The sequence below is a fragment of the Cnephaeus nilssonii genome (genome assembly GCF_951640355.1).
Source record: "Cnephaeus nilssonii genome assembly, chromosome: 4".
Classification (NCBI taxonomy): Eukaryota; Metazoa; Chordata; class Mammalia; order Chiroptera; family Vespertilionidae; genus Cnephaeus; species Cnephaeus nilssonii.
In genome coordinates this window covers 53,781,390-53,808,103 of record NC_137075.1, presented here as the reverse complement: position 1 = coordinate 53,808,103, position 26,714 = coordinate 53,781,390, and the positions used below count along the sequence as shown (strand labels likewise).

Below are 26,714 nucleotides of genomic sequence, written 5' to 3'. Positions count from 1 at the left end.
TCGCATTCCCAACAGAAAACAGCAGAGTCGTGTATCAAAAGGAGAATAGGAAGACAGAACTCTAATGTAAATGATGGACTTTGGGAGATTATAATGTTTATGTCCATCAACTGTAACAGATATACAACTCTGTTGGGGGATGTTAATAATGGGGAAGGCTGTGCATGTGTGAGGATAAGGGATGTATGGGAATTCCCCATATCTTCTCAATTTTGCTGTGAACCTAAAACTGCTCTAAGAAAACAGAGCCTATAAAAAAAGGGTGTGTGGGAAAAGGCATGGGAGAGAGTGAATGTATATTTAATAGAGTAAGCATATAAATAGTAGAATTTAAGCAAATTGTAACATAAAGCGTTCTTATTTGATAGCAGCTCCCCTTCTGAGGTTGGGTCAATCTCTACTACTGTCATTAGAAGGAAATTTTAACTTGTTTTACATAATCTTTGGCTTTGACAAAACCTTGATGCCTCTTTCTGCTCTTTCCCATACAGTTCCGAAATTCCCTTCACCTGCTGATGGAGACCCTCAATGCCACTACCCCTCACTATGTGCGCTGTATTAAGCCTAATGATTTCAAGTTCCCATTCACGTAAGTATTTCTCAAATACTGAATTTAAAAGTATCCATATATCAAAAGGATTACCAAAACAATAGAAGGAAAAATATTTGGGTAATTCTTCATGTCTTGTATAGGGAAACTACTAGTTAATAGAACTTAAAAATAATTTTTTTAACCTTTTGAAACCCCCCTTATCCATTTCTCTTCCTGTCAACCCTTACCTCTGGCAATCACCAATCTGTTCTCTGTATCTTGGATTTAGTGTGTGTATGCTTGTGTTGGTGTGTGTGGTTTTGTTTTGTGTTTTTTATTTTTTATGAGTTTATTTGAGCCAAAATGATGACAATTGCCAGGAAACAAGATCTCAAATACTCCATGTTTTATGTTTTTTAGATTTCACATATAAGAGGGATCATATGGTATTTGTCTTTCTGACTTAATTTCATTTAGCATCATGCCCTCAAGGTCCATCTTGCCCAAATGGCAAGGTTTCATTTTCTTTCTTTATTTTTTTAGAAAATATTTTTATTTATTTCAGAGAGGAAGGGAGAGGGAGAGAAAGATAGAAACATCAATAATGAGAGAATCATTGATTGGCTCCCTCCTTCACACCTGATACTGGGGATTGAGCCTGCATGACTTCTTGGTTCATAGGTCAGTGCTCAACCCCTGAGCCATGCCAGCCGGGCTCATTTGCTTTTTTTTTTTGTTTTTTAAATAAATCTTTATTGTTCAGATTATTACAATTGTTTCTCCATTCCCCCCCCCCCCCCCCAGATCTCCCCATCACCCGGTTCCCTCCCCCCCCCCCCGGCCCCCCGTTGTCCTTATCCATAGGTGTATGATTTTTGTCCAGTCTCTTCCCATACTCCCCACACAGACACCCCTTTCCCCCTGAGAATTATCAATCCACTCCCATTCTATGCCTCTGATTCTATTATGTTCACCAGTTTATTCTGTTCCTCAGATTTTGAATTCACTTGATTTTTAGAATCACTTGTTGATAGATATGTATTTGTTGTTCATAATTTTTATCTTTACTTTTTTCTTCTTTTTCCTCTTTTTAAAGAATACCTTTCAGCATTTCATATAATACTGGTTTGGTGGTGATGAACTCCTTTAGCTTTTTCTTATCTGTGAAGCTCTTTATCTGCCCTTCAATTCTGAATAACTTTGCTGGGTAGAGTAGTCTTGGTTGTAGGTTCTTGCTATTCATCACTTTGAATATTTCTTGCCATTCCCGTCTGGCCTGCATAGTTTCTGTTGAGAAATCAGCTGACAGTCGTATGGGTGCTCCCTTGTAGGTAACTAACTGTTTTTCTCTTGCTGCTTGTAAGATTCTCTCTTTGTCTTTTGCCCTTGGCATTTTAATTATGATGTGTCTTGGTGTGGTCCTCTTTGGATTCCTCTTGTTTGGGGTTCTGTGCGCTTCCTGAACTTGTATGTCTATTTCTTTCACCAGGTGGGGGAAGTTTTCTGTCATTATTTCTTCAAATAGGTTTTCAGTATCTTGCTCTCTCTTTTCTGGCACCCCCAAAATTCGGATATTGGTACGCTTAAAGCCATCCCGGAGGCTCCTTATGCTATCCTCACACTTTTGGATTCTTCTTTCTTTCCGCCTCTCTGGTTGGGTGTTTTTTTCTTCCTCATATTCCAGATCTTTGGTTTGACTCTTCGGGTGCGGTGGTCTACTCTGTATATTCTTTATTTCAGACAGTGTATGCATAATTTCTGACTGGTCCTTTTCCATTTTTTTGGTATTCTCATTTAGGTCCTTGAAGGTCTCTTCAAGTTTCTCAGCGGTTTTTAGAAGATTCTTGAGTAACCTTATAAATATGGTTCTGAACACTGTGTCGTCCATTAGTTTGCTTTCATCTATCTCTCCTACTTGTGACATACTGCGATGTGACATTTTGGCTGCCTCCCTGTGTTGATGGAGTGGCTTTGTGTGGTCGGTGACCTATAGAGGCCGGTAGCTCAGCTTCCCCTATCACCCTAGGTGGTCGCTCTTGGTACTCCCCTTTGTGGGTTGAGTGTAAAGTCTTTGTGTAGTTAATAGCCCTGATTGCTGTTGGTACACTGGGAGGAATTGACCTCCGGTCCAATTGGTTGTGAGGGCCTGCTGTGTCTATAACGGAAGAATTGCTGTGCTGGAGACACAGTAGGGCTTTGGTGCTCACTGAGTCTGCCTCTCGAATGTGTCCCTTATGAGAGTGGTTGAAATCTGGTGTCGTCCACACCGACAGAAAAGTCTCTCTCACTCTCCGACCGGCCGAGAGTCCCGTAGGCGTCTGGGTCCCCCGCGTGTCCTCAGAAACTGGAGTTCAGAGTGTTTGGGATTGTTGGTATCACTGGCGGGAATTGATCTCCAAGCCAGTTGGCTGTGAGGATCAGCAGTGTCTCCTCTGGGAGAGCTTCTGTGCTCAGCTTGGATGGGGCGGAGTCTCAGGGTGGCGCAGACAAGCTTTGGTTTCTCGTCTGTTCCGCCCTAAGAGGGGCAGTTTCTCTGTGCCCGAATTAATGGCTGCGCGCCTCTGAGAGAAGGCAGCTTTCGAGCCTCTCCCGCTGCCTAACAGACCAGTTTCTCCCCAGCTGGGGCTGGGTTTCAGTACAGACCAGAGGTTTTGGTTTTCTCCCGAACGAGAAATCCAGCCACTGGGAGGGCTGTGCTGAGCTCGGATGTGGCGGAGTCTCAGGGTGGCGCAGACAAACTTGGTTTCTGTCCGCACCGCCCAAAGAGGGCCGGTTTTTCCGTGCCCGAATTAATGGCTGCGCGCCTCTGAGAGAAGGCAGCTTTCGAGCCTCGCCCGCTGCCAAACAGACCAGTTTCTCCCCGACCGCAGCTGGATGTCAGTGCAGTCAGGAGGTTTTGTTTTTCTCCCAAACGAGAAAGCTAGCCACGCAGCGTCTGCTGCCCTCCCTCTCCGCGCGCGCTGCGAGCAAGCCTGCCGCGTATTCAGCCGCCCGCCCTTTCCGCACTCACGGATCTCTGCACCTCCACAGCTCCTGAGGCTCAGCGTCCCACTCTCTGTTTTTCTCTAGTTGTAGGTTTTCCACTCTGCCAGCTTTCCGGTGGTTCTGGACGGTGTGCGCTGTTTTCCAGTTGTAGTTTCAAAATTGTTGTGGTAGGCAACAGTTAGGTGTTTACCTCATGCCGCCATCTTGGTTTCCCCCTCATTTGCTTTTATGGCTGAAGAATATATACAACAGTTTGTTCATCCATTCATTGGATTGTTTCTATATCTTGGCTATTGTAAATAATGCTGCAATGAAATGGGGTTGCATATATCTTTTTGAGTTAGTGTTTTTGTTTTCTTTGCATAAATATCCAGAAGTGGAATTACTGAAACATATGGTAGTTGTATTTTTAATTTTTTAAAGGAATCTCCATACTGTTTTCCATAGTGGCTGCTTGTTTGTTTTTATTTTGTTGCTTTTACTTTTGGTGTCTGATTCAAAAAATCATTGCCAAGACCTATGTTATGGACCTTATACCTGTTTTTTAAATTTTTATTATTTTCTAATTATTGTATTCTTTTTTTTTAATTTTTATCTTTATTGTTGACAGTATTACAGATGTCTCCCATTTTCCCCTCATTTACCCCACTCTGCCTAGCCCCTACCCGCCAGCCCTCAGGTCTTCACTACCCTACTGCCCATGTCCAAGGACTATATATATACATATATATTAGAGGCCCGGTGCACGAAATTCGGGTGGGGTGTGTCCTTCAGCCCAGCCTGCACCCTCTCCAATCTGAGACCCCTTGAGGAATGTCCAACTGCCTGTTTAGGCCCAATCCAGGTAGCTTCGAGCCTAAACAGGCAGTCGGACATCTCTCTCACAATCCAGGACTGCTGGCTCCCAACTGCTCGCCTGCCTGCCTTCCTGATTACCCCTAACCGCTTCTGCCTGCCAGCCTGATCACCTCCTAACCACTCCCCTGCCAGCCTGATTGATGCCTAATTGCTCCCCTGCCAGCCTGTTTGCCCCTAACTGCCCTCCCCTGCAGGCCTGGTCACCCCTAACTGCCCTCCCCTGTAGGCCTGGTCACCCCCAACTGCTCTCCCCTACAGGCCTAGGTCCCCCCCATCTGCCCTTCCCTGCAGGACCGGTTGCCCCCAACTTCCCTCCTCTGCTGGCCTTGTCACCCCTAACTGCTCTCCCCTGCAGGCTTGATCGCCCCCAATTGCCCTCCCTTGTAGGCCTGGTCCCTCCCAACTGCCCTCCCCTGCTGGCCTGATGGCCCACAACTGCCCTCCCTTGCAGATCTGGTCCTTCTCAACTGCCCTCCCCTGCTGGCCATCTTTTGGCGGCCATCTTGTGTCCACATGGGGGTAGTCATCTTTGACCACATGGGGTCAGCCATCTTGTGTGTTGGAGTGACAGTCAATTTGCATATTATTCTTTTATTAGACAGGATTAGATAGGATAGAGGCCTGATGCACAGGTGGAGGCCGGCTGGTTTGCCCTGAAGGGTGTCCCGGATCAGGGTAGGGGTTCCCTTGGGGCATGGGGCAGCCTGGGCAAGGGGCCTGTGGTTGTTTGCAGGCTGGCCACACCCCCCGGCGACCCAAGCGGAGGCTCTGGTATCTGGGATTTATTTATCTTCTATAATTGAAACTTTGTAGCCTTGAGCAGAGCCAAGTCTCCTGCTTGCTCCGTGGCCGCAGCCATTTTTGTTAGAATTTATTTATCTTCTATAATTGAAACTTTGTAGCCTTGAGTGGAGGCCAAAGCAGGCCAGGGCTGCAGAAGCTTGGCTTCCTCCATCGCCGGGGCAACGCAAGCCTCCTGCTCTTTCCAGCTCTGTGGCTGCCACCATTTTTGTTGGTATTTATTTATCTTCTATAATTGAAACTTTGTAGCCTTGAGCGGAGGCCTGGGCCCGCCAGGGCAGGCAGAAAGCTTGGCTTCCTCCATTGCCGGGGAAACCCAAGCCTCCTGCTCTCTCTGAGGCCGCAGCCATCTTGGTTGGATTAATTTGCATGCTCACTCCTGATTGGCTGGTGGGCGTGGCTTGAGGGTGTAGCGGAGGTATGGTCAATTTGCATATTACTCTTTTATTAGATAGATTATAAAAGCCTAAGCAACTGGTTGACTGGCCAGTAGCTATGACACACAATGACCACCAAGAGTCAGATGCTCCAACTGGTTGCTGTGACATGCACTGATCTCCAAGGGGCAGACACTCAACACAGGAGCTACAGAGCTGCAGTGACTTGGCAGCTGCGGTTCTTGGGTGACGCACCTGGAACCAGAGAGGAAGGAGCCCAAATCCAGGGTGCATCACCTGAGAACCACCCTCTTGCAATCTGGGACCTCTCAGGGGATGTTGGAGAGCCAGTTTCGGCCCAGTCCCCCACAGGCAAGGACGAGGGACCCCACTGGTGCACAAATCCGTGCCCTGGGCCCCTAGTAAGTATATAAGTTCTTTGGTTTCTCTCTCCTCATCCCCCCACTCCCACATGGAGGTATGTCAGTCTGTTCCATGCCTCTATGCTTTGGGTCTTGTTTTGTTGGTCAATTCGTTTTGCACCTATGTTTTCTTCTAGGAATTTTATGGTTTTAGGTTTATGAGCAAGTTTTTAGTCCATTTTGAATTAATTTTTGTGAATGGTGTAAGATAAGGACTTAGTTTCATTGTTTGCATGTGGCCATCCAGTTTTTCTAACACCATTTGTCGAAGAGATTGTCCTCTCCCCATTGTATATTCTTGGCTTGTTTGTCATAAATTAATTGATCATATATGTGTGGGTTTATTTCTGGGCTTTCTATTCTGTTTCATTGATTGATGTGTCTGTTTTTATGCCAGTGTCATACCATTTAATTACTATAGTTTTGTATCAGTGTTTGAAATCAGGGAGCATCATGCCTCCAGTTTTGTTGTTCTTTTTCAAGATTTCTTTGACTGAGTTTTTTTTCTTTTTTTTCAGTTTTTGTTCCCTTTTGAGAATGTGAGAACAAATGAATAGTTGGCCTTATGAAGATTTTAAAAGTTGAGTTTAAGCAAGCATTCATAGTTGCATTTTTTAATTTTGAATTGACTTCAGTTTAAGATCTTTCTGAGTTTTTGTTAATTTGGGCATTAGTTAAAACCAGAGCTGGGTGGGTAACACTACTTTGGCAAATGCTTAAAATTATCCCTGCTACTTTTCCACTGTTGAAACTATCATAGAATGTCTGCTTTTACCAAACATCTTGTTCTACGTCAGTTACCATATGTGGAGGGAATGGTGGGGTTTTTTTCCCCAGAAGAAACATATTTCTCTAATTTTAAAAGTAATATATGTACACAGAACAATAAAAAAGAAAAAAGGTTTAAAAAACAACAAAAAATAGAAGTAATGTGTGTACATGTAAAAACAATATCCAGAAACTATAAAATAGTATAAAAACAAATGCAAAAGCATGCATTATATCCAGAGAGATAACTAGTATTAAGTGACCAACATTTCTTCCCTGCTCTGTGTGTGTGTGTGTGTGTGAGAGAGAGAGAGAGAGAGAGAGAGAGAGAGAGAGAGAGAGAGAGAGAGAGGGAGAGAGAGAGAGAGAGAACACAAGGGAGAGACACACTAATGAAAGAGAGGAGCTCATGCTGCAATTGCTGTTTTGTACCTGCTTTTATCTTAATAAATTGTGCATACTTTTCAGTTAGTAAATAAAAAAATCCACATCATCATTCTAATGGCTACATAATGACCCACTGTTGAGACATACCATCATTTATTTGAATTATTTCCTATTGATTGCCATTTAGGTTATTCCAACAATGCTATGATAATCATCTTTTGCCAAACATTTTTATATTTTTACCTGATTACCTCCTTAGGATAATGTATTTCTAGAAGTGGAATTTGTGAGTTAGAGATTAGACACATTTACCAAAGGTTTTAAGAATTTCAACTCCTACTCTATAGCGTAGGAGTGCTCTTTTTCCTACACCCCTGCCAACCCTGCCCTCTGGCTATTTGCCTTAGACTGGAGGGCAATTCTAAAAAACTGTTATATCCTCCTCATTGCCAAGAAGCCCTTCCTAGAGGAAGTGTGAAGCAGAAGAAGCTGCCACGCCCTGGGCCACTCTCCAGGACAGCCCTAGCTAACCCCATCTCCCACCACCATCACCACCACCACCAGAATACTTGAGAAAATAGCACAGCAGAGCGTTGGAGAGGTTGCTCAGAGCTTAACTGGGAGAGTACGAGGAGTGAGCATTCAGTGAGTGGCAGGCCTTACCACTTCCTCTTTTAGGGTCAGTTTAATGTTAAGATGCCAGTTGTCTAGAGTAAAATAAACATCCTATATAATAAAAGGGCCATATGCAAATTGACCCTAATGGCAGAACGACCAGGAATGACCAGTCTCTATGACTCGCACTGACCACCAGGGGGCAGACGCTCAATACAGGAGCTGCCCCCTGGTGGTCAGTGTGCTCCCACAGGGGGAGCTCCTCTCAGCCACAAGCCAGACTGAAGGCTGTGAGTGCAGCGGCGGTGGCGGGAGCCTCTCCTGCCTCCTCAGCAGGGCTAAGCCATCAATCAGACATCCCCCGAGGGCTCCTGGGCTGCCAGAGGGATGTCTGACTGCCAGCTTAGGCCCCATCCCTCCAGGGAGTGGGCCTAAGCTGGTAGGTGGACATCCCTTGAGGGCTCCCAGACTGTGAGAGGGCGCAGGCCAGGCTGAGGGACCCCCCGCCCCCCCGAGTGCACGAATTTTTGTGCATTGGGCCTCTAGTAAATTATATAAGATTTAATACAAAACAAAAATATTTTCCATTGATGTGGGCACTGTAAATGCTTAGTATGTACACACCAATAGCTTTTAGAACACCAATAATTTTTAAAAGAATAACTAAATGGGTCATATTTAATTTGTCCTTCTTGTTAGAGAAAACTTCAGAGCTGGCCAATCTTTATTACAGAGGAAATCTGTATAGTGAGCTAAAGAATTATAAGCACAGTGATTCAAGCCAAGCCTTGTAATGAGTATGGGCAAAGTACAGAAGGGTTTTTTGTTTGTTTTAAATATCCTCACTGGTACTTCTTATGAGTTGTGGTATGAACAACAGATAATGTTTATTTCTCTTTAGTTTTATTGCTAATTGTCTTCTCCCCACTCACACGTGGAGTTTTCCATTTTGATCACTACTACAACTTTTGAATGCTTTCTTTTCTGATGTATCTATTTGGCTCTTTACAGAAGAATCTCTGGATTGAGGAGGATAATTTGCAGCTCTAGCCAGGCTACTTTGTGTAGTAATGATTTTCTTTTGTACATGTAGGTTTGACGAGAAGAGGGCAGTGCAGCAGCTGAGAGCATGTGGTGTCCTGGAAACCATCCGCATCAGTGCAGCAGGCTTCCCCTCACGGTGAGCTTGGCATTTTTCAAATAAAAGGGATCCTAATGAGATCAATTCCTACTTATTTAAATAAGCTAACATGAGTTTCTTTTTATAGGTGGACTTACCAAGAATTTTTCAGCCGCTACCGTGTCCTAATGAAGCAAAAAGATGTGCTGAGTGACAGAAAGCAAACATGCAAGAATGTATTAGAGAACCTTATCCCAGTAAGAAAAATTTTCACTTATCTATATCTGAACAGATTATGGCCAAAGGCCTTGTGATTATAATCTGTGGAAGCCCTGGGAACATCCAAATGCCGCTACTCCAGATTATTCAGGTCTGGGAGGGTGGAAGGCACACTGGCTTGGAGATCAAGGCTCACTGTATTTAGCATGCTTGGGCTAACTCGTGAGGATGGTGGTCCTCCTTCAGGAAACCCAGGCTTGAGTCACATTCTTTTTAGAGTTTTATTGTTATCAATAAAAATTTACCTAGTATTTACTTATGGGAAATATCAGGCCAGATGCTGTGTGATTAAGAAAAAATAAATCTTATCCTCAGGTAACGTAATCTATCTTGGAAATGAATGCATTTTAAAGATATGTATAATATACCTTAGTGTCTATCAAATGCTGAGTGAGTGAGACAGGAAATCGGCAAGGCAAAGCCACATCTGCCATGTAAAGGAGGGACAATTTCATGGAAGACCTGTGTTTTGAGTCGGACTGGATAACATTGTATAAAAGTAGAAGGAGAATATTGTAATAGGAAGCATGGTGTGAAGAAGTAGGAAACCATAGAGTTTGCTCAGAAAACATTAATGTAGTTTCTCTGCAGTATAAGATTAGTCTGTGGGACAGTAAGGAAATGCCTACGAAATGTAGGTTGGTGTTTGGAGAGTCTTGCATTCCAAACTAAGGCGTACTCAAACTTTAAATGTATCAGTCCCCTGGAGGGCTTGTTAAAACACAGATTGCTGGGCCCCACCCCCAGAATTTCTGACTCAGTAGGTCTGGGATGGGTCCAACAACCTGCATTTCTAAGAAGTTACCAGGTGATGCTAATGCTGGTTGAGAACTACACTTTGGAACCCACTAATCTAGGTCATGGAGAATTTAAGACTCATGAAAGATCTTAAAAAGTATTTTCACTTGTTTGACACTAGTTTAGGATGGGTTATCTCACTCTGAGGCAGTCATAATTAACTAAATGGAATATCTTCTTTTTGTATTAATAACATTTTCCCCCCTTTGGAAGAGCTAAGACCACTTTCTTAATAATGTGTAAAAGAATTGGGAACTTTTTGAGTTTGGCCTGACTCCTTTCTAACCTGTGTTCAGATGGGACTGCAAAGCAGAAAGTAAAGACAGTCCTATGCCTAACACCCCAATCTAGGCCCGGTTCAGGGCTTTGCAGGGTGCAAATGGAGGAGTGCAGGTTGGTGTGGGGTGGAGTGGGGGAAGCTGAGATCGGACAGGGAGAAGGAAAGGTAATCACTTTTTAGCTCTTCTTATATGTATCTCCAGCTAGGCTTCCTATGTAAATTTTATTAATTAAAATTGAAATAATTTTAGATTTATGTGGAGATTTCTGATTTTCTGATTTCATGTACAAGATAAGAGATTTCTACTTACAGTGAAAAGTTATTTTCTGTTGCCCTGGCCAGTGTGGCTCAGTTGCGTGAGCATCGTCCTTTGCACCAAAGGGTCGTCAGTTCAATTCCCAATCCAGGAACATGCTCAGGTTGCCATTTTGGTCCACAGTCTGGGTACATGCTGGAGGCAACAAATAGATCTTTCTCTCTCTTTCTCTCTCTCTCTCTCTCTCCCTCCCCCCCAAAAATCTTAAAAAATAATTTTCTGTTTTCACACAGATTATATTAGTGACGATCATAAATAAATTCCACTCTTGTTGTATGAGAATAACCATTGCAGGCTTTCAAATAAGGTAGATCAGAGTGTAATGGACCAAAAATTTCATGTATCTCTGTGTTTACTGCTTGGCTCTGCTTATTATAAAAAGTAAATGGACAATATAAGTAGTTATATTTTTGTAAAAGGAATTTTGAAATTTGTACAAGTAATTTATAGGGTTTTATGTATTTATTTTCAGATACCATTGATAGTGCAAAGATATAACAAGAAACTTAACTCTTTTAATATGAGTGCACAAGGTTTTTTTGCTTAATTTTTATTTCGTGTGCATTGCTTCCTGCCTTATTCTTTATACTGGTGTTTTTGTCCCTTCAGCTTTCCCATGGAACACACAGCCCGATGTAATCCTTACAGCCTGGGTCAGTCAGAGGGAGTGTCAGCATCTCCATTTCCTTGAAATATTTAAAATACAAACAAGCAAATAATAGCTGCCTATAACCCACAACCAAGGTTTTGGCCTCAGATAATAATTCCAGGTAGAATAATTCTAGAAAATCACTCTTAAACTGCAGTTTTCCTTAAAATCCCTTCTATTTGCTCAACTTGCATAAGATAAAAAATCTGGCTCCATTAGTTAATCATGATGTAGCCCAAATTTTAGCTAATAGATTCATCCCTTTACTGATTCTGCTTTTAGATGTATTTTTTTCTCTTTTACAATTTTATTTATATGTTTATTATTTCAACTTCTGAGTGTACAATTTCTTCCAAAAATAGGACAAGGACAAATACCAGTTTGGTAAGACAAAGATCTTTTTCCGTGCTGGTCAAGTGGCCTATCTAGAAAAATTGAGGGCAGACAAGCTGAGGGCTGCCTGCATTCGGATCCAGAAGACAATCCGAGGGTGGCTGCAGCGGAAGAAGTACCTGCGCATGCGGAAGGCAGCCATCACTGTGCAGAGATATGTGCGAGGCTACCAGGCCCGATGGTAGGTCTCCTGGGGACCCATCCATTCTGGCTTACCACTCCTAAGGATTGCACAGCTCATCTGATTCATTGTCCAAATCAGGACAGTTTTGAGTGGTCACCCAATATGAGAAGGCTTGAAGAAGTTATCTGTAAACTAAAACAGTCATGAATATGAGCTAGTTAATAATGACTCCATTGAGAAGTTTTCAGGAGCAATAAGCTGTGAAAGTGTTTCTAGAATTACACTTCAGTGTGATTATATATTAGGATAATTTTCATTTAGAAATATCATTAGAAATGAATTAATGATAAAGAATTTATGCCCAGACAGAAAGAGTTTGAAAAATATTGTACATTAGCAAAGGATGGATTTAAGAAAGCTAGTGATGAGTAAGTATGAGATTACTGTGTACAGCCAGTCTACTGTGCAAGGGGGACATAACCTGGGGTAATGAGCCCTGTCCTAGAAAGAATGAATCTTTATGAGCTTCATTCTCTTTATTGTAAAATCAGGTAATATGGGACATTATGATCAGGAAGGCTTAAATAAGATAATGAATAAAAAATATTTGTGGGAACTATAAATTGCTATAATATAAGAAATATGAATGTTAATATTGTATACTATTGGAATAATACAATGGAGGTACTACTTATGCCGAAGATATTGGTTCTTTAAGTCTCTTCAAAATATATTCCTGGGTTTTTCTGATTACTAACAAATGCACCGCTTCTTTCTTTGGTCAGCTATGCTAAGTTTCTGCGCAGAACCAAGGCAGCAACCATCATTCAGAAGTACTGGCGCATGTATGTAGTCCACAGGAAGTACAAAAGTAAACGAGCTGCCACTATTGTTCTTCAGTCTTATTTACGAGGCTACTTGGCCAGAAATAGGTATCGAAAGGTGAGTCATTATTTTCAACTTCGTTTATTTATTCCATTAATGTTAATCAAATTTCACATCTGTACACCACAGAGGTTCCAATGGACATAGGAGGCATATGGAGACAACCAACAATTGAAGTATATTTAAAAATATTAAATAAGTGCATTTATTTAATTAACAAGACAATGGAAAAAGAAAATTTACCCCCTTTTTATCCCTCTTGACAATGTGATGTGAAGAAAACTTAGTGCATTAGTTTCCTATAGATGTCATCAACTTGGTTGCTTAAAACAATAGAAATTTATTTTCTCACAGTTCTGGAGGTCAGAATTCCACAATCAGTATCACTGAGCCAAAATCAAGGTGCTGGCAGGGCTGTACTCCCTCCTGAAGCTCTAGGGGAGAATCCATTCCTTGCTCTTTCAGCTTCTGATGGCTACCAGTATTTCTTGTGTTTGTGGCCATATCACTGCAATCTCTGCCTTTTTTCTTTAAATTAATCCTCACCTGAGGATATTTTTCCTTTTTTTTTATTTTTTAGGAAGAATGAAAGAGAGAGGGAAAGACAGAGAAACAGTGATAGGAGAGGAACACATCAATTGGTTGCCTCCTGCATGAGCCCTGACCAGGGCCCGGACTGGGGAGAAGCCTGCAACCAATATACGTGCCCTTGACCAGAATGGAACCTGGGACCCTTTGGTCCGCAGGCTGACGCTCTATCCACTGAGCCAAACCGGCTAGGGCCAATCTCTGCCTTCATCTTCATGTCATCATCTCTGTGTGTCTAACTACACTTCTTTGTCTGTCTCTTATGAGAATATTTGTGATGGATTTAGGATCCATGAGGATAATCCAGTATAATCTCCTCATCTCAAGATTTTTAGCTTAATCACATCTGCAAAAACCCTTTCCCAAATGACCTACCATTGACAGATTCCACAGATTAGGATCTGATATTTTTGTGGGCCTCTATTTAACTCACTGTGGTGAGCTTTGAAGAGGTAGAATATATGACATATGTGTGGAAATTTGTTCCAAGAATGAAAAACCTTGGAATAATTTACTGTAGTGAAAAGGAGATAAATAACATTAAGGTGGTTAAACTTGTACTGACTAGAATATGATGTTCTGAGCGTTTTTGACAAATAATCTTTATATCTAGCAATAATCTACATGACAAAAATAATGGATCACTAGATTAATCTTTTTTTAAAAATATTTTTATTGATTTCAGAGAGGAAGGGAGAGATAGAAACATCAATGATGAAAGAATCATTGATCGGCTGCCTCCTGCACAGCCCACACTGGGGATCTAGTCCGCAAGCTGGGCATGTGCCCTGATCGGGAATCGAACTGTGACCTCATTTGTAGGTCGATGCTCAACCACTGAGCCATGCTGGCTGGGCGCCAGATTAATCTTAATCATCACCTCAGACAATATATGATCCAGTTGAAAGGTTTTTCATTTTGGCAAGGTTTTGAGTTTGTCCTTCATGATATATTCCTAATAAGCCAGAAGTACAGTCTAGATCTTAGAGGTCTGTGGGTACCACTGGTAGAAGGAGCATCAATAGAGTGCTTTGAGGGACAGGTCTCTAATCACAGGCAGTCTGTGAGGATGGCCTAAGCCCTATTCGTGTATGTATTTTACTTCATTTTGAAGTAATTTTAGACAACAAAGAAAAACTAATGAGGCTTGAATGAGAATATTTAATGGCTGTGTTTTGAAGAAAATTTGAGAATAGCTACTCTAGCTCTTTCTTTCTGCCCATGCTGGCTTTATACTCTGGTGTTCTTTCTCTACAAGCATGAGCTTTCAGGGGAAGGAAATGCCTTATTCAACTTTTAGATACACCAAACTGGTTATACTTCCTTTTTCTTGATGACTCTCCTCAGGATCATCTGAACTGGGTTTTGAGGCCATTGGTTGAGCAGTAGCACTTTCTGGCCTGCTCAGCTCCAGCTGACGACACATGGGGATGGCAGTTAGGGGCCAGCTCACGTATAGGCCACTAGTGCTCCTTTTGGCCGTGTTTTCGGTGTTTCCATTCCAGGCTTCCCCTTCTTATGGCTTGGGAATCTGAGGGAGAGGAGGCATGGTTTAATTTCTCTAACTCACTAATGGAGATGAGATTGCTAATGGAAGATCTAATTATATACTGTTTCCACTTGACTGAAATTACAGAAATGGACCTATGTCTGAAGTTACATGGAGAGAAGGAAATGGAATAGGAAAATTGACATTCATAGCTTTGCCACTCTGTGCTGCTTGACTTTGAAAGTCTGAAATTGACATTACTGAGTCTTATTCAGTTGGTCACTAGTCATCAGGATAAGACAAGAGGCTCCCTTGGGGTCATGATGTTCGGGGCGGGCTCAGGATGGGACCTCACTGCAGCATGATGCACAGTGACTGCACTCAGTGGAAAGCAGACTGTCTTAGCGTTAGATAAACAGCCAAAGGGGAGCCTTGACTTGGCAAAGGTCTCCTGAACACTTAGGTTTATTTTGTATTTGGTGGTTTAATACTTAACCACTTATTTCTTCACTGTCTCCTCTAGAATGGCACTTTTCTTTTGTTGTTTTTCTCAGGTCCATAACCAAAAAATAGGAACTATTGTTTTAATGGTTTTATTAAACTGCTATCTATTTGAATAGATGGTTTTAGAATTTTTAAAAATATATTTTTATTGATTTCAGAGAGGAAGGGAGAAGGAGAGAGAGATAGAAACATCAGTGATGAGAATCATTGATTAGCTGCCTCCTGTACACCCCACACTGGGGATAGAGCCTACAACCCAGGCATGTACCCAGACCAGGAATTGAACCATGACCTCCTGGTTCAAAGATTGATGTTCAACCACTGAGCCATGCATGCAGGGCCAGAAATGTTTACATTTAGAAAGTTTCATAAGAGATACATTGTGTTCATTTGTAATAATCCTATATATAAAGCCTAATATGCTAAGTGTCTGGTCCTCCGGTCATCCATTCAACCAATCAAAGCGTAATATGCTAATGATATGCTAAGGCCACTCAACCACTTGCTATGATATGCACTGACCATCAGGGGTCAGACAGTCGACCGGTTGTCCAGTCACTATGATGTGCACTGACCTCCAGAGGGCAGATGCTCCAACTGGTAGGTTAGCTTTCTGCTGGGGTCCGGCCAATCGAGACTGAGCAAGATGGGCCAGACATGCCCTGGAGCCCTCCCATGACCCCTCCCTGGCTGGCCAACCTTCCGCATGGGGTCCGTGATCGTGCACCGGTGGGGTCCCTCAGCCTGACCTTCACCTTCTTGCAATCTAGAACCCCTCGGGGGATGTTGGAGAGCCGGTTTTGGCCTGATCCCGCAGGCCAGGCCGAGGGACCCCTACAGGTGCACGAATTCGTGCACCAAGCCTCTAGTTACTAATAAGTGCTAATAATCACTAATAATTACTAATAAGTAACCATTTGAGTGCATATATTTAAATATCATTTATATCATACAAGAGTTGTTTTATAAAAGCATAGACTTAGAAGGATCTCAGAATGTTTTGATAGTTCACCCTTTATTAATTTCAAGATTTTCTTTTCCATCATTCCTGGAAATTGTTTAGACCAAGCATGTCAAACTCAGAGGCTAACATGGGCCAAATAAATGAGGCATGCAGCCCGCAGGTTGCAAGTTTGACATGCTTGGTTTAGACAATCTCTGCATATTGTTGTTAATCCTTACCGGAGGGTATTCTTTCCATTGATTTTTTTTTTTTAAGAGAGAGTGGAGGGGAGGGGAGGAGGGAGAGAGAGAAAGATAAAGGCAGAGAGAGAGAGACATCGTGGACTGTTTGCCTCCTGCACACGTCCTGGCCAGGGCTGGGGATCAAACCTGCAACCCAGGTACATGTCCTTGATTGGGAATCAAATCTGTACCTCTTCAGTGTGTGGGCTGACACTTTAACCACTGAGCAACACCATCCAGGGCTAGACAATCTCTGCTTGATGGTTTTAGTGATAAGAAATTCTTATAAGGCAATCTTTTGTTATAAGTTATTTATAAGTTTAGGGGAATATCTTCTTATTTAGAAAGTATAACAAACTCAAAATTAAGATTTGTTTATTTCCCTCTATCTTACTTTTAGCTTTCCTTTTAAAGCTTTATCCTTACTACCTTTGACTCTCATAAGTGGATTCCTGTTACATTTGAAACAGCAATGGGAAATCCTCACTAGAATGGTATTCCTCAAATAGGGCAACCAACAGTGTCATTTTTTGTTTGTTTGAAAAAAAATCAATAAATTAATAATAAACTTTGCAGTACTCCAACTGTTGGTCTCTACAGCCAGCTTATTGGCCATATTCCATATCCTCAAGCATAGACCTAATGTACAGTGAGATGGTATCAGCAGTAAGGGTAGTGGCCAAGTCTTTTATTTTAATAGCATGTAATTCACAGGGTGCCAAGTTCTGTTCACTTTATAGAGGATCGCCTGTTGCCGACAGATATACACCAATAGGAAACCTAGTGTGTTTTTTCTTTATTTTTAGAATTGTTTGCCTTTTATTAAGCTGGTGCCTTTTATTTAGATAACTTCTGTGTGTACACCAAGCATGTCAAACGCACAGCCGTCAGGCTACAGGCCTCATTTATTTAAACAAGGCCTGTGGCCCGCCTGCCGCAAGTTTGACATGCTCAGTGGTCGGCAAACTCATTAGTCAACAGAGCCAAATATCAACAGTACAACGATTAAAATTTCTTTTGAGAGCCAAATTTTTTAAACTTAAACTTCTTCTAACACCACTTCTTCAAAATAGACTTGCGCAGGCCGTGGTATTTTGTGGAAGAGCCATACTCAAGGGGCCAAAGAGCCGCATGTGGCTCGTGAGCCGCAGTTTGCCAACCACTGTCCTAGGTGTATATGCTGTTTCTCAAATCATCCTTTAAAGTCTACTTTTTAAATCACCTTGTAAAACAATTTTGTGCTTGCATATATTTGTGATATGTACAATCTTCATACTACATTGTTACTTCAACTGTTGTGTCTTTCACTTTATGTCTTCTCAGCCAGACAGCCATAGTTTGATAGAATTGAACCCTGAGTCTAGTGTAGAGTCTGACGTTGTACATACCTTTCTCTGCAGATACTCCGTGACCACAAAGCAGTCATCATTCAGAAGTGGGTCCGGGGCTGGCTGGCTCGCACCTACTACAAGAAGAGCCTGCATGCCATCATCTACCTTCAGTGCTGCTTACGGCGGATGATAGCCAAGCGCGAGCTAAAGAAGCTCAAGATTGAGGCCCGCTCCGTGGAGCGCTATAAGAAACTCCACATCGGCATGGAGAACAAGATCATGCAGCTGCAGCGCAAAGTTGATGAACAGGTGTGTTTTGAACAGGACCCTGAAAGTGAGCATGCCTGAAGAAGCCCACTGGGATTGTGGTCAGCAGTGTCTCCCCTGGACTTTACCTTTTAGTCTTAGCAGAAAAGTAAAATAATAATGACAGTAATGAGAATGGAAATAGTGATGAGTTCATAGGTAAGAGCATCATTGCAGGAAATTATTTTTGAGAATACAGCCAGATTTACTAGCACTCCAAACCTTTATGACTAAGAGCCATCGTGTACTTTATACTTCACAGAGCTCTTTCGTCACTGCCAGTCATTTGCATGTAGTATAATGCTCCTTTCGCAGGTGACTTGTTTAACATTGAAGTGACAGAAGAATCAGTAAGATGTCCATGCTTCTGAGGAATCTACAGCCTGTTTGCAGAGATAAAAGTTTGGTTTCTTAGAGATAGTTTCTAAGTAATATTTTAGCACATGCAAATGACATGAAGGTAATTGGTACTACATAAATACTACATAGGGCAAAAAAAGCCCACAATGAAATAGGGTTCATCAGAAATGTTTTCTGAGTGTGAGGAGGAGTTTGAGGTAGTAAACAAAGAGATCTGTAAGAAATTTGTGATTTTGAGGCCATTTTATCATTCTTAATGCATCACCTGGCTAGCACATGACTTTTAGTAGCACAGTGATTTGTTTTCAAAAGCAAGTATAGATTTTCCTATTTGGGGATTAAAAATCAGGAAATTAAGAATTTCCTCTGGTAACTCACCTCGCAGCTAAGAGAAAAATCACATCTATGTTGCTCATCATGTAAAACTGAAATACTATTCTCTTCTCTCTTTATATCACTAAGAGAGTATTGATTATGTTACTATAAATGTTGTGATTAAAATTTTGGTTAGATACTATAATATTATGATGATATAGCATGACTATGATGAATAAGCCTAGTTTTCTGACTATATACATTTGATGGCATGTCTGTTTATTTATTGTTTGTGTGTGTTTAAAGAACAAAGACTACAAATGCCTCATGGAGAAATTGACCAATCTGGAAGGAATATACAACTCTGAGACTGAGAAACTACGAAGTGACTTAGTACGTCTTCAACTAAGTGAGGAGGAGGCTAAGATTGCCACTGGACGGGTTCTCAGTCTACAGGAAGAAGTTGCCAAGCTCCGGAAAGACCTGGAACAAACTCGGTCAGAGAAAAAATCTATCGAGGAACGTGCAGATAGATACAAGCAAGAAACTGAGCAGGTAGGAACTAATTTCACATCCTTTTTACAAAGGAAATGTGCCGTCATCTTGACCTGTCCCCTTGTGGCTCAGTGTTGGTTTCAGAGCTGAAATTTTATTATTTGTGTTTCCCAAGCATTTCTTCCACATGGTGAGTCAGTAGCTGTTTTAGTAGAACCTTTTGACTCTATTCAGAACAGAGGAAAAGCAGTATTGTAAGAAGAGAATTAATAGCCATGTCCCCACTATATATATATATATATATATATATATATATATATATATATATATATATACTCCTTTTCTTTATATACATAGGTCTGGATAGAGAGTAGACTCCTTTTTCTTGGGTTAACATGATTAAGAAGTAAATCAAACAATGAACTCTCAATAGCTGATACTAGGGAGCTTTGTGGAAACGAATTAAGACTATGTTGAGAAGACCAATGGAGAAATCCACATGTCAGCACACTGATTGTAGCCAAGAGCTGCTATGCAGATAGAACAAAAAAAAAATTTTTTTTTTTTACAGATTGACCAGTGTTTCCACAATACAAATTTGTATTTACTTATGTTAAAACTTGACTAAACACAGAAAATATTAAGGTTCTCAAGCAGCAATGAGATGCATTGCTTAAACAAAATAAAAATGCCTCAACATAAGGCTTACTGGGGAAAAAAGTAATTTTCAGAGAGTCCACTAGTGTGACCATCTTTAAGTGAAAACAGAGTTCACTGTGTTGATTGTAACTATGAGCAAGAATCCCGATGCTCTGTTTCTGCGCTGACAGCTGAACATTAACCTTCTGAGTCCAGTGAGAATCTCCGAAGGAGCGTAGATGCAATCCTTCCATGGTATTCAGGGTCCCAATAGAACAATTCCTCCTATTTCTCTAGTAGATCTGGGCTCGTATTGTGGAAACAGCAGTGCCATTAATGTGTTATTTGACGTGGTAAGTTTGTTCTGTCAGAATTTAAATATGCATTCAAAGCAGTACCCTTGAGGTTTAAGATTTTATATTTTTTTCTTGTTGCCATTTTCTGAGTCCACAGAAGCTTTCCAGATTCCTCTGAATCTAGAGTATTTAAGCTTGGTAGGAAAATTCTCTTTCCTCTTTAAAGTCAAGTGCATACCTTTCTAGTCTGATAGAATAGTACACATGAACAGATACAGATTTCTCCTTTCTTTTTTTATCTGCTTTTCACAGGTTAGCTATAGGCATTATCGCTTATTCTTTTGGATGGAGTGTAGTAATGTGGAATGAAAAAACTTCACTGTGACAGCCAGCTTTATGATCAGGAAAGCTATGTACCTTCAGGGATCCTAGAAGGTACACTAGAACTGTGGTTCTTAACCAGGAGTGTGTATCAGAATCTGCTGGGGAGTTTTTTTAAAGATACCTGCCCAAGCGCTGGGAGTGTGGAGTAGGCACATGTATTTTGAAAAAGCATACCCTTGATAAAGAGCAGTTTCTCTCAAGAGCATAGGGAACTCGGGTCTCCCTGTTGAGGTGGAGGGTAAGGCTAGGTCAGTATGGAGGGAAGAGACTGGACCCTCCGAAGGAACACCTGGCGACTTCAGCTGTGGCGGTGTTGCTGTCCACTTCCCTGTTCTCCAGGGATCCTGTCACAGAGCCCTCACTCTCTATCTGAACTCCTGACACTTATCTTTATTATTAGCTATCACTTTTAGAGTTCCTTGAACTTATGCTTAGAGAAGAAATTTAGATTTCACTCATCACAAGTACATTATTTTATTGCAGAGATGAACTGAATAAATTATGAACTTTGCAAAGTTATCTTTGGTTTTGACTTTTGCTTCCTGGGAATCCTTATCCAACTAGGAACTAGAAAGTTAATTGTTTTTTTAAAAAATATTAAAATATACATAGCATAAAATTTACCATATTAGCCACTTTTAAGTATACAGTTCAGTGGCATTAAGTGCATTCACTGTAGTAAGGTCAATGCTTAAACATGGGATAAAAGGACTAGTTTACAACCTTGCGAAACTCTTAAAAGGGGATGAAAGGAAAATTCTCCTTTTCAAGACAGACAGCAGGGAGCGTCAGAAAATCTTCAGTGAATTTCCAGAACCAAAATGCCCTTCAAGTCTTTCTTAACCTCTTCAATCTTCTACCTGAATAATGGGTAATTGCATAGCTTTGTGCTAGGCTGCTGAGGTGAAAAGGCATTATTGTTGCTTTAAGAGCAAATGCTTACGAGGTGCCAGGCAATTGCTAAATGCTCAAGGTACAAAGTAAAACAACAGCAGTAATCATCTTTGTCCTCCAGGAATTTCTAGTCTATTAGGGAAGTAAAAGTAAATCATTTATAAGGACTATAAAGAGGCATATTCAGGGCCCTATAGTAGCCCAGAAAGGAAATGTCTATTTGGAGAGAGTTTCCAGGAAGGCTTTCTGGAGGGGATATTGCTTGAACCAAACGTGAAAGATGACTAGCCAAAACTATGCAAAGAAATGAGGCTCAGAGATGTGGAAGTACGGAGTGAGTGACTGCTGCGTGGTCTTTATATTTAGGAACTGGTTTGCTCTGTCTGTTGCAGCTACCTCAGTTTATTTCATTTTATAGGTGGTATCAACTCTGAAGGAAGAAAATACTTTGCTGAAGCAGGAAAAAGAGACCCTCAATCACCTTATCGTGGAACAGGCTAAGGAGATGACAGGTAAGGCTCACGTGGGCTCAGACTAATGCATGCTAACCAACCTCCCAAAGTTTTATAAGATGCCACTTTGTTTTTTAATCCTCCTCGAAAGAGGAAGCGGGGAAGGGAGGGAGGGAGAAAGGAGGGAGGAAGGGAAAAATGGGGGGAGGGGGGAGAGAGAGAGAGAGAGAGAGAGAGAGAGAGAGAGAGAGAGAGAGAGAGAGAGAGAGAAGAGAGAGAGAATGAAAGAATCATTGATCTGTTGCCTTCCATAAATGCCCAAACTGGGGATCAAACCCACAAGCCAGGAATTGAACCAGCAGCCTTCCAGCCAGGCTATAGAATACAACTTTCCTTAGAGCTTAAATATTTTTAAAAAGTTAGGCTGCCATTAGTAAATTTATAAAATTCTGAGAGGCAAGTGCTCTAAATATTTTGGTTGAAATAGTTGGTGAACTTAAATCTGGTCTCTCTATGTACAAATGTGAACTCATGTTTAGTCAATATCATATGTAGTTAAAATTACTAATTGTTCTTCATGTATGATTTATCAGTTATGGCTTAAAGGATTCCTGTTGATTTAGGAAGAATCATTGAGCTAATATGTATATGTGTATATGTGTCTGTGTGTATTATTTTTATTTACTTACTTTTTGCTAAGCTAATAGATATTATTCTCCCAAGATCCACTACTCTTTGCCAACAAACAAACAAACTAACAGTAAAGCCCACTGATACTTTGAATAGAGGACTAACTAAATGTAAATATTTATTTTATTTGCTCTTTGTGAGAAAGATTAGAATGATGATAATTTATAAGAAATCCCTATGTTCATAAACATGGTATAAATAGGTACAGATTTAAACTGCAGTAATGGGTGGTGGAAATGGAAAGGAAGAGATGGATTGGAATGAGGATATATAATATGAAAAGAATCAACAGAATGTTATTTTGGATATGGTATTCAAAAAAGAAATAAAAATATTCTAATGTTTTAGTTTACAACCTTGCAAAACTTGTTATGAGATTTCAAAAACAATAATGGTGTTTTATTAGTAACAAGGAATTTGAATAAGAAAAGTAAGTACCTGTTTATGAGGAAAACTAGTGAGATCAGTTGTTAGAGTGTTAAATTTTGGTTGTCACCTAGGGCCTCCAGATATAGGTGTTCTGAAACCAAATTAAGATGAAAGATTAGAGCGAAAAGAAGTGAGCCTTAAGGTACCCATCAAAGCTGTGATGATAAGAGAACCCTCTGTACTTTCCCCCACACTGCCCCCTTTCTCCCAAGGGAATAATGTAAAGGAAAGAGAAGAAAACCTGGAATTAAGCCTTATAGGATAACCATATGTAAGGGATAAGGTGTGGGGGGAAATGAGGGGGGCAGAAAAATATTCAGAAGAGAAGGAGTAAACAAAACAGACACTGAAGACATGGAAATAAAGCTGCTAGGATGCAGAATGTGATGGAGGGATCCAGAATGATTAGAATGCTTCTAGGAAAATAGATTTGCCCAGGGACAATTTGTTGGTAGCTTTGGGCAGCTTCTGCAAACTAGTAGGAATAAATGGCAATTTATAGAATGTTATAGAGAGAAGAAGTTCTTCCATTCATTCATTTACAAATTATTAAAGCTTTATGTAGGGAAACACTGTGATGGCACCAGGGAAGCAGTTGAGACAAGACACTTGGCAGCCCTTGCCCTCATGGAGCTGACAGAGAAAGAAATGGTGAAGTAATAGAAGTGGGCAGGGCAGATTAAGAGTTAGCCACGAAATATGAGGGTAAAGTGGACCAGAATGGTAGCAAGCTTAATATTTATAAATGTGACTGGTTGGCTCATCGAGTTAAAACATACAGCTGAGTTTTGAGGTTTTTTTATTTTGCTTTATCTGTAGTCAGGGGCTAATCTCCAATCTCCAGATGCTGTTCTAGCCAAATGCAAGCCACTGGCAACAGAGAGGATTAGAGTGGAGTGGGTTCCCCCAGCAGCACACAGGAAAAGTAACACAGTTGACAGGCATGGGGAGTGTACCTGATTAGAAATGGGGACATAATAGGACAGGGGGTAGTTCAGAGTGCTGGAAAATTAATAAAGAGAACCGGGCTACAGATAGATGAGTGGAGAGAGTGTAGGGTAGGACAGCCAGGTCCACTGAGAAACCGCCATTCCCTCAGAGACTGGGGCATATCTGACTTTTTGACAGAGTACACTAATTTAGACAAAACAATTTATGAATAGCCTGAAACAGAATACTATTGGAATAAAACATGTATACTTTTGTTACTAGACAATGACTAGTGGAAGTTCTTCAAGCATGTGCTATGACCAGAGAATGAACTAGAGGCACTAAGTCTGTAGTTCATGGAAGAACTCCACAGATGATTATTACTATTATCAATAAGTTATTTCAGTTTTTGGTTATGATATTTTTTTTCTCATTTTTTTATTTTTTATTTTTTATTTTATTTTAGAGAGAGGTGGGAATGGGGAAAGAGAGAGAAACATCAATTTGTTGTTCCACTTATTGATGCATTCATTGGTTGATTTTTGTGTGTTCCCTGACAGAGATCAAACCCTCAACCTTGGCTTATAGGGATGATGCTCTAACCAACTGAGCTACCTGGCCAGGGCTTCTCTTTCCCTACATTGACTGTGAAGATACTCTTCATAGATCATATTGGTACTAAAAGTAAAAGCCCTGTGGAGAAACTGGAAGTCAGGGTCCATGCTTGTACTGTTGTATTCTGTGGAGCCATCTTCGATATGCTTTTTCCTCTTTTCTTCAGAGACTATGGAGAAGAAGTTGGTAGAAGAAACGAAACAACTGGAACTTGATCTTAATGATGAAAGGCTGAGATATCAGAACCTTCTGAATGAGTTCAGTCGCTTAGAAGAACGATATGATGACCTCAAGGAAGAGATGACTCTGATGTTGGTAGGTCATCTACTTTTGTTTTTTTTTAATGAAAAATTTTAAACATATACAACAGTAGATAGAATAGGAGAATGAACTCCCGTGTATTCCATGTACTCATCACCCAGTTCCAAAATGGAAAACACTTTTCTACCCCTCCATCCCACCCTGTTCAATGGGTTGGATTATTTTAAAGCAAATCTCAGAAATCATATAACTTTATTTATAAATAATTTATAAAGTCAAACACTTTAAAGACTGGACTGTAAGATAGTATAAAGTCAGTATAGCTGGACTTTGTTTCATGTATTGAATGACTTAATGTAAAATTTGCATACAAAGCAAATATTTATATGATTATTTTCCTCTACTGGTTTTTATTATAATTTCAGAGGTATATTCCTACAAAAAGAAGATTCAGCCTCTATTTGTAATAACTTATCTATTTCAAGGACTCTTCTGCATCTGCCAGTGTACCTTTTAAGAGTTCTCCCTATTTTACTTAACCTGCTATCAGGAAACAAAGAAATCCCTAGCTCTCTTGTTCCCTAAAGTGTCAGCTTTTAAGGTAACTTCATGGTACAAATGGCCAGAAATGCTTTGAAATATCTTTTAAACAAACAGATAATTTGATATCTGTGGGGTTCAGTACTTGCTTCAAATTTTGCTTCAATCTGGATCCTTTGACAAAGTTCTTTAAAATGTGATGTTTAAAAAGTCAAAATAAAAGAGATTATGTAACAAAAGAAATGAAATAAATTTACCACCTTGAAATGAGAAAGCCTAGTCTCAAAGAGGTTAAAATGCTAACTTAAATTCCACAGTTGGACCATTATTTCAAACCTCACTACTCTACTCTGTGATTTATATGTGACAGAGAGAAATTAGAAGTAGGTGTAGGTCACCGTTATCCTTGCAATGGATACATTGGAAGGACCCTCATTAAGTCTTGTCCTCGTTGCTCTCCCTGCTGCACTTGGCCCTGGAGAAACCTTTCTTTGTTCACATTCTCTCATTCCCAGCTTTCTCTAGAGTCCTGTGTGGTTAATGGGTCTCCTTAGTCAGAGGGGCAGCCACCTCTAGAAAAGACCCTCCAGTGATTTCCATCAGCAACTTCCTTCCTGCTGAGCAAGTCTGCCTGCTATTTATTTTGTTCCCAGCGGTGCTATGGAAAAACAAAGATGTAACCAAGTTCCAGGAGAAGTTCAGCTGCTTGTTTTCTGATTTCTCAGCCTATTTCCCTCTCCATTGAATGCCTGTGACTCATTGTCATTCCTCTTGGGTAACAGAATGGTCAGAGGAAGGAGCCTCAGGGGTAGTTTGGTTTCCTAGCTCCAGATACAATCCAGATTGCAGTCTTTTCAGGAAATGTTTGGTGAGAATAAAAAATTTGACTTTATATTTAGGAGTATTGAAATATTAATTGCAGCATCTTATTTTAATGGTTAGAACTTAGCAACTAACAGATGGGATCTTGGCTAATATTTCATTGACATTGTTCTACAAATGAGCTCTCACTGCCCCATTGCTAAGGAAGCATTTTGTAGTAAATATGTTATCAGTGAGGAGAGCTCCAAGTTCCCTTCTGTTGCCCTTGGGAGTGGGCTTCTTGCGATCCCAAGAAAAGGAATTTCCTGAGACCCGCACAGGAGGATGAGGTATTGTAGAGAGCTTTATTTCTGTGGAATTAAACCCCTAGGTTTCCCAAGGTCCCATTTCCCTTTGCCCTGCCATAGAAGAAGTATAGCTGTGGCTTCAGCAGAGCTAGAATCAGTATCCAATCCAGCATCAGGGTCACTTAGTTTGTGTTCCCAGTTGCAGTACATCAGTCCATTGCATGTGGGGTCCACAGGGCCACATGGCTATGGAGGAAACACCGGCAAATGCAAGAGAGCCACAAGCCAAGAGAGTGAAATTTTTTGTTTGTGG

General features: G+C 40.9%; 1 protein-coding gene across 4 annotated transcripts in view; it reads left to right on the top strand.

Moving 5' to 3' along the window:
* Nucleotides 1-26,714, top strand: part of MYO5A (myosin VA) — a 201,192-nt gene that overhangs the window by 122,137 nt on the left and 52,341 nt on the right. For all 4 annotated transcript variants that reach the window (XM_079769424.1, XM_079769422.1, XM_079769425.1 and 1 more), the window contains exons 16-24: nt 492-589; nt 8,839-8,925; nt 9,014-9,122; nt 11,550-11,761; nt 12,490-12,646; nt 17,756-17,995; nt 18,974-19,222; nt 21,794-21,887; nt 24,658-24,806. In XM_079769424.1, coding sequence (XP_079625550.1) covers nt 492-589; nt 8,839-8,925; nt 9,014-9,122; nt 11,550-11,761; nt 12,490-12,646; nt 17,756-17,995; nt 18,974-19,222; nt 21,794-21,887; nt 24,658-24,806 — 1,395 coding nt within the window. The remainder of the gene's footprint in view (nt 1-491; nt 590-8,838; nt 8,926-9,013; nt 9,123-11,549; nt 11,762-12,489; nt 12,647-17,755; nt 17,996-18,973; nt 19,223-21,793; nt 21,888-24,657; nt 24,807-26,714) is intronic.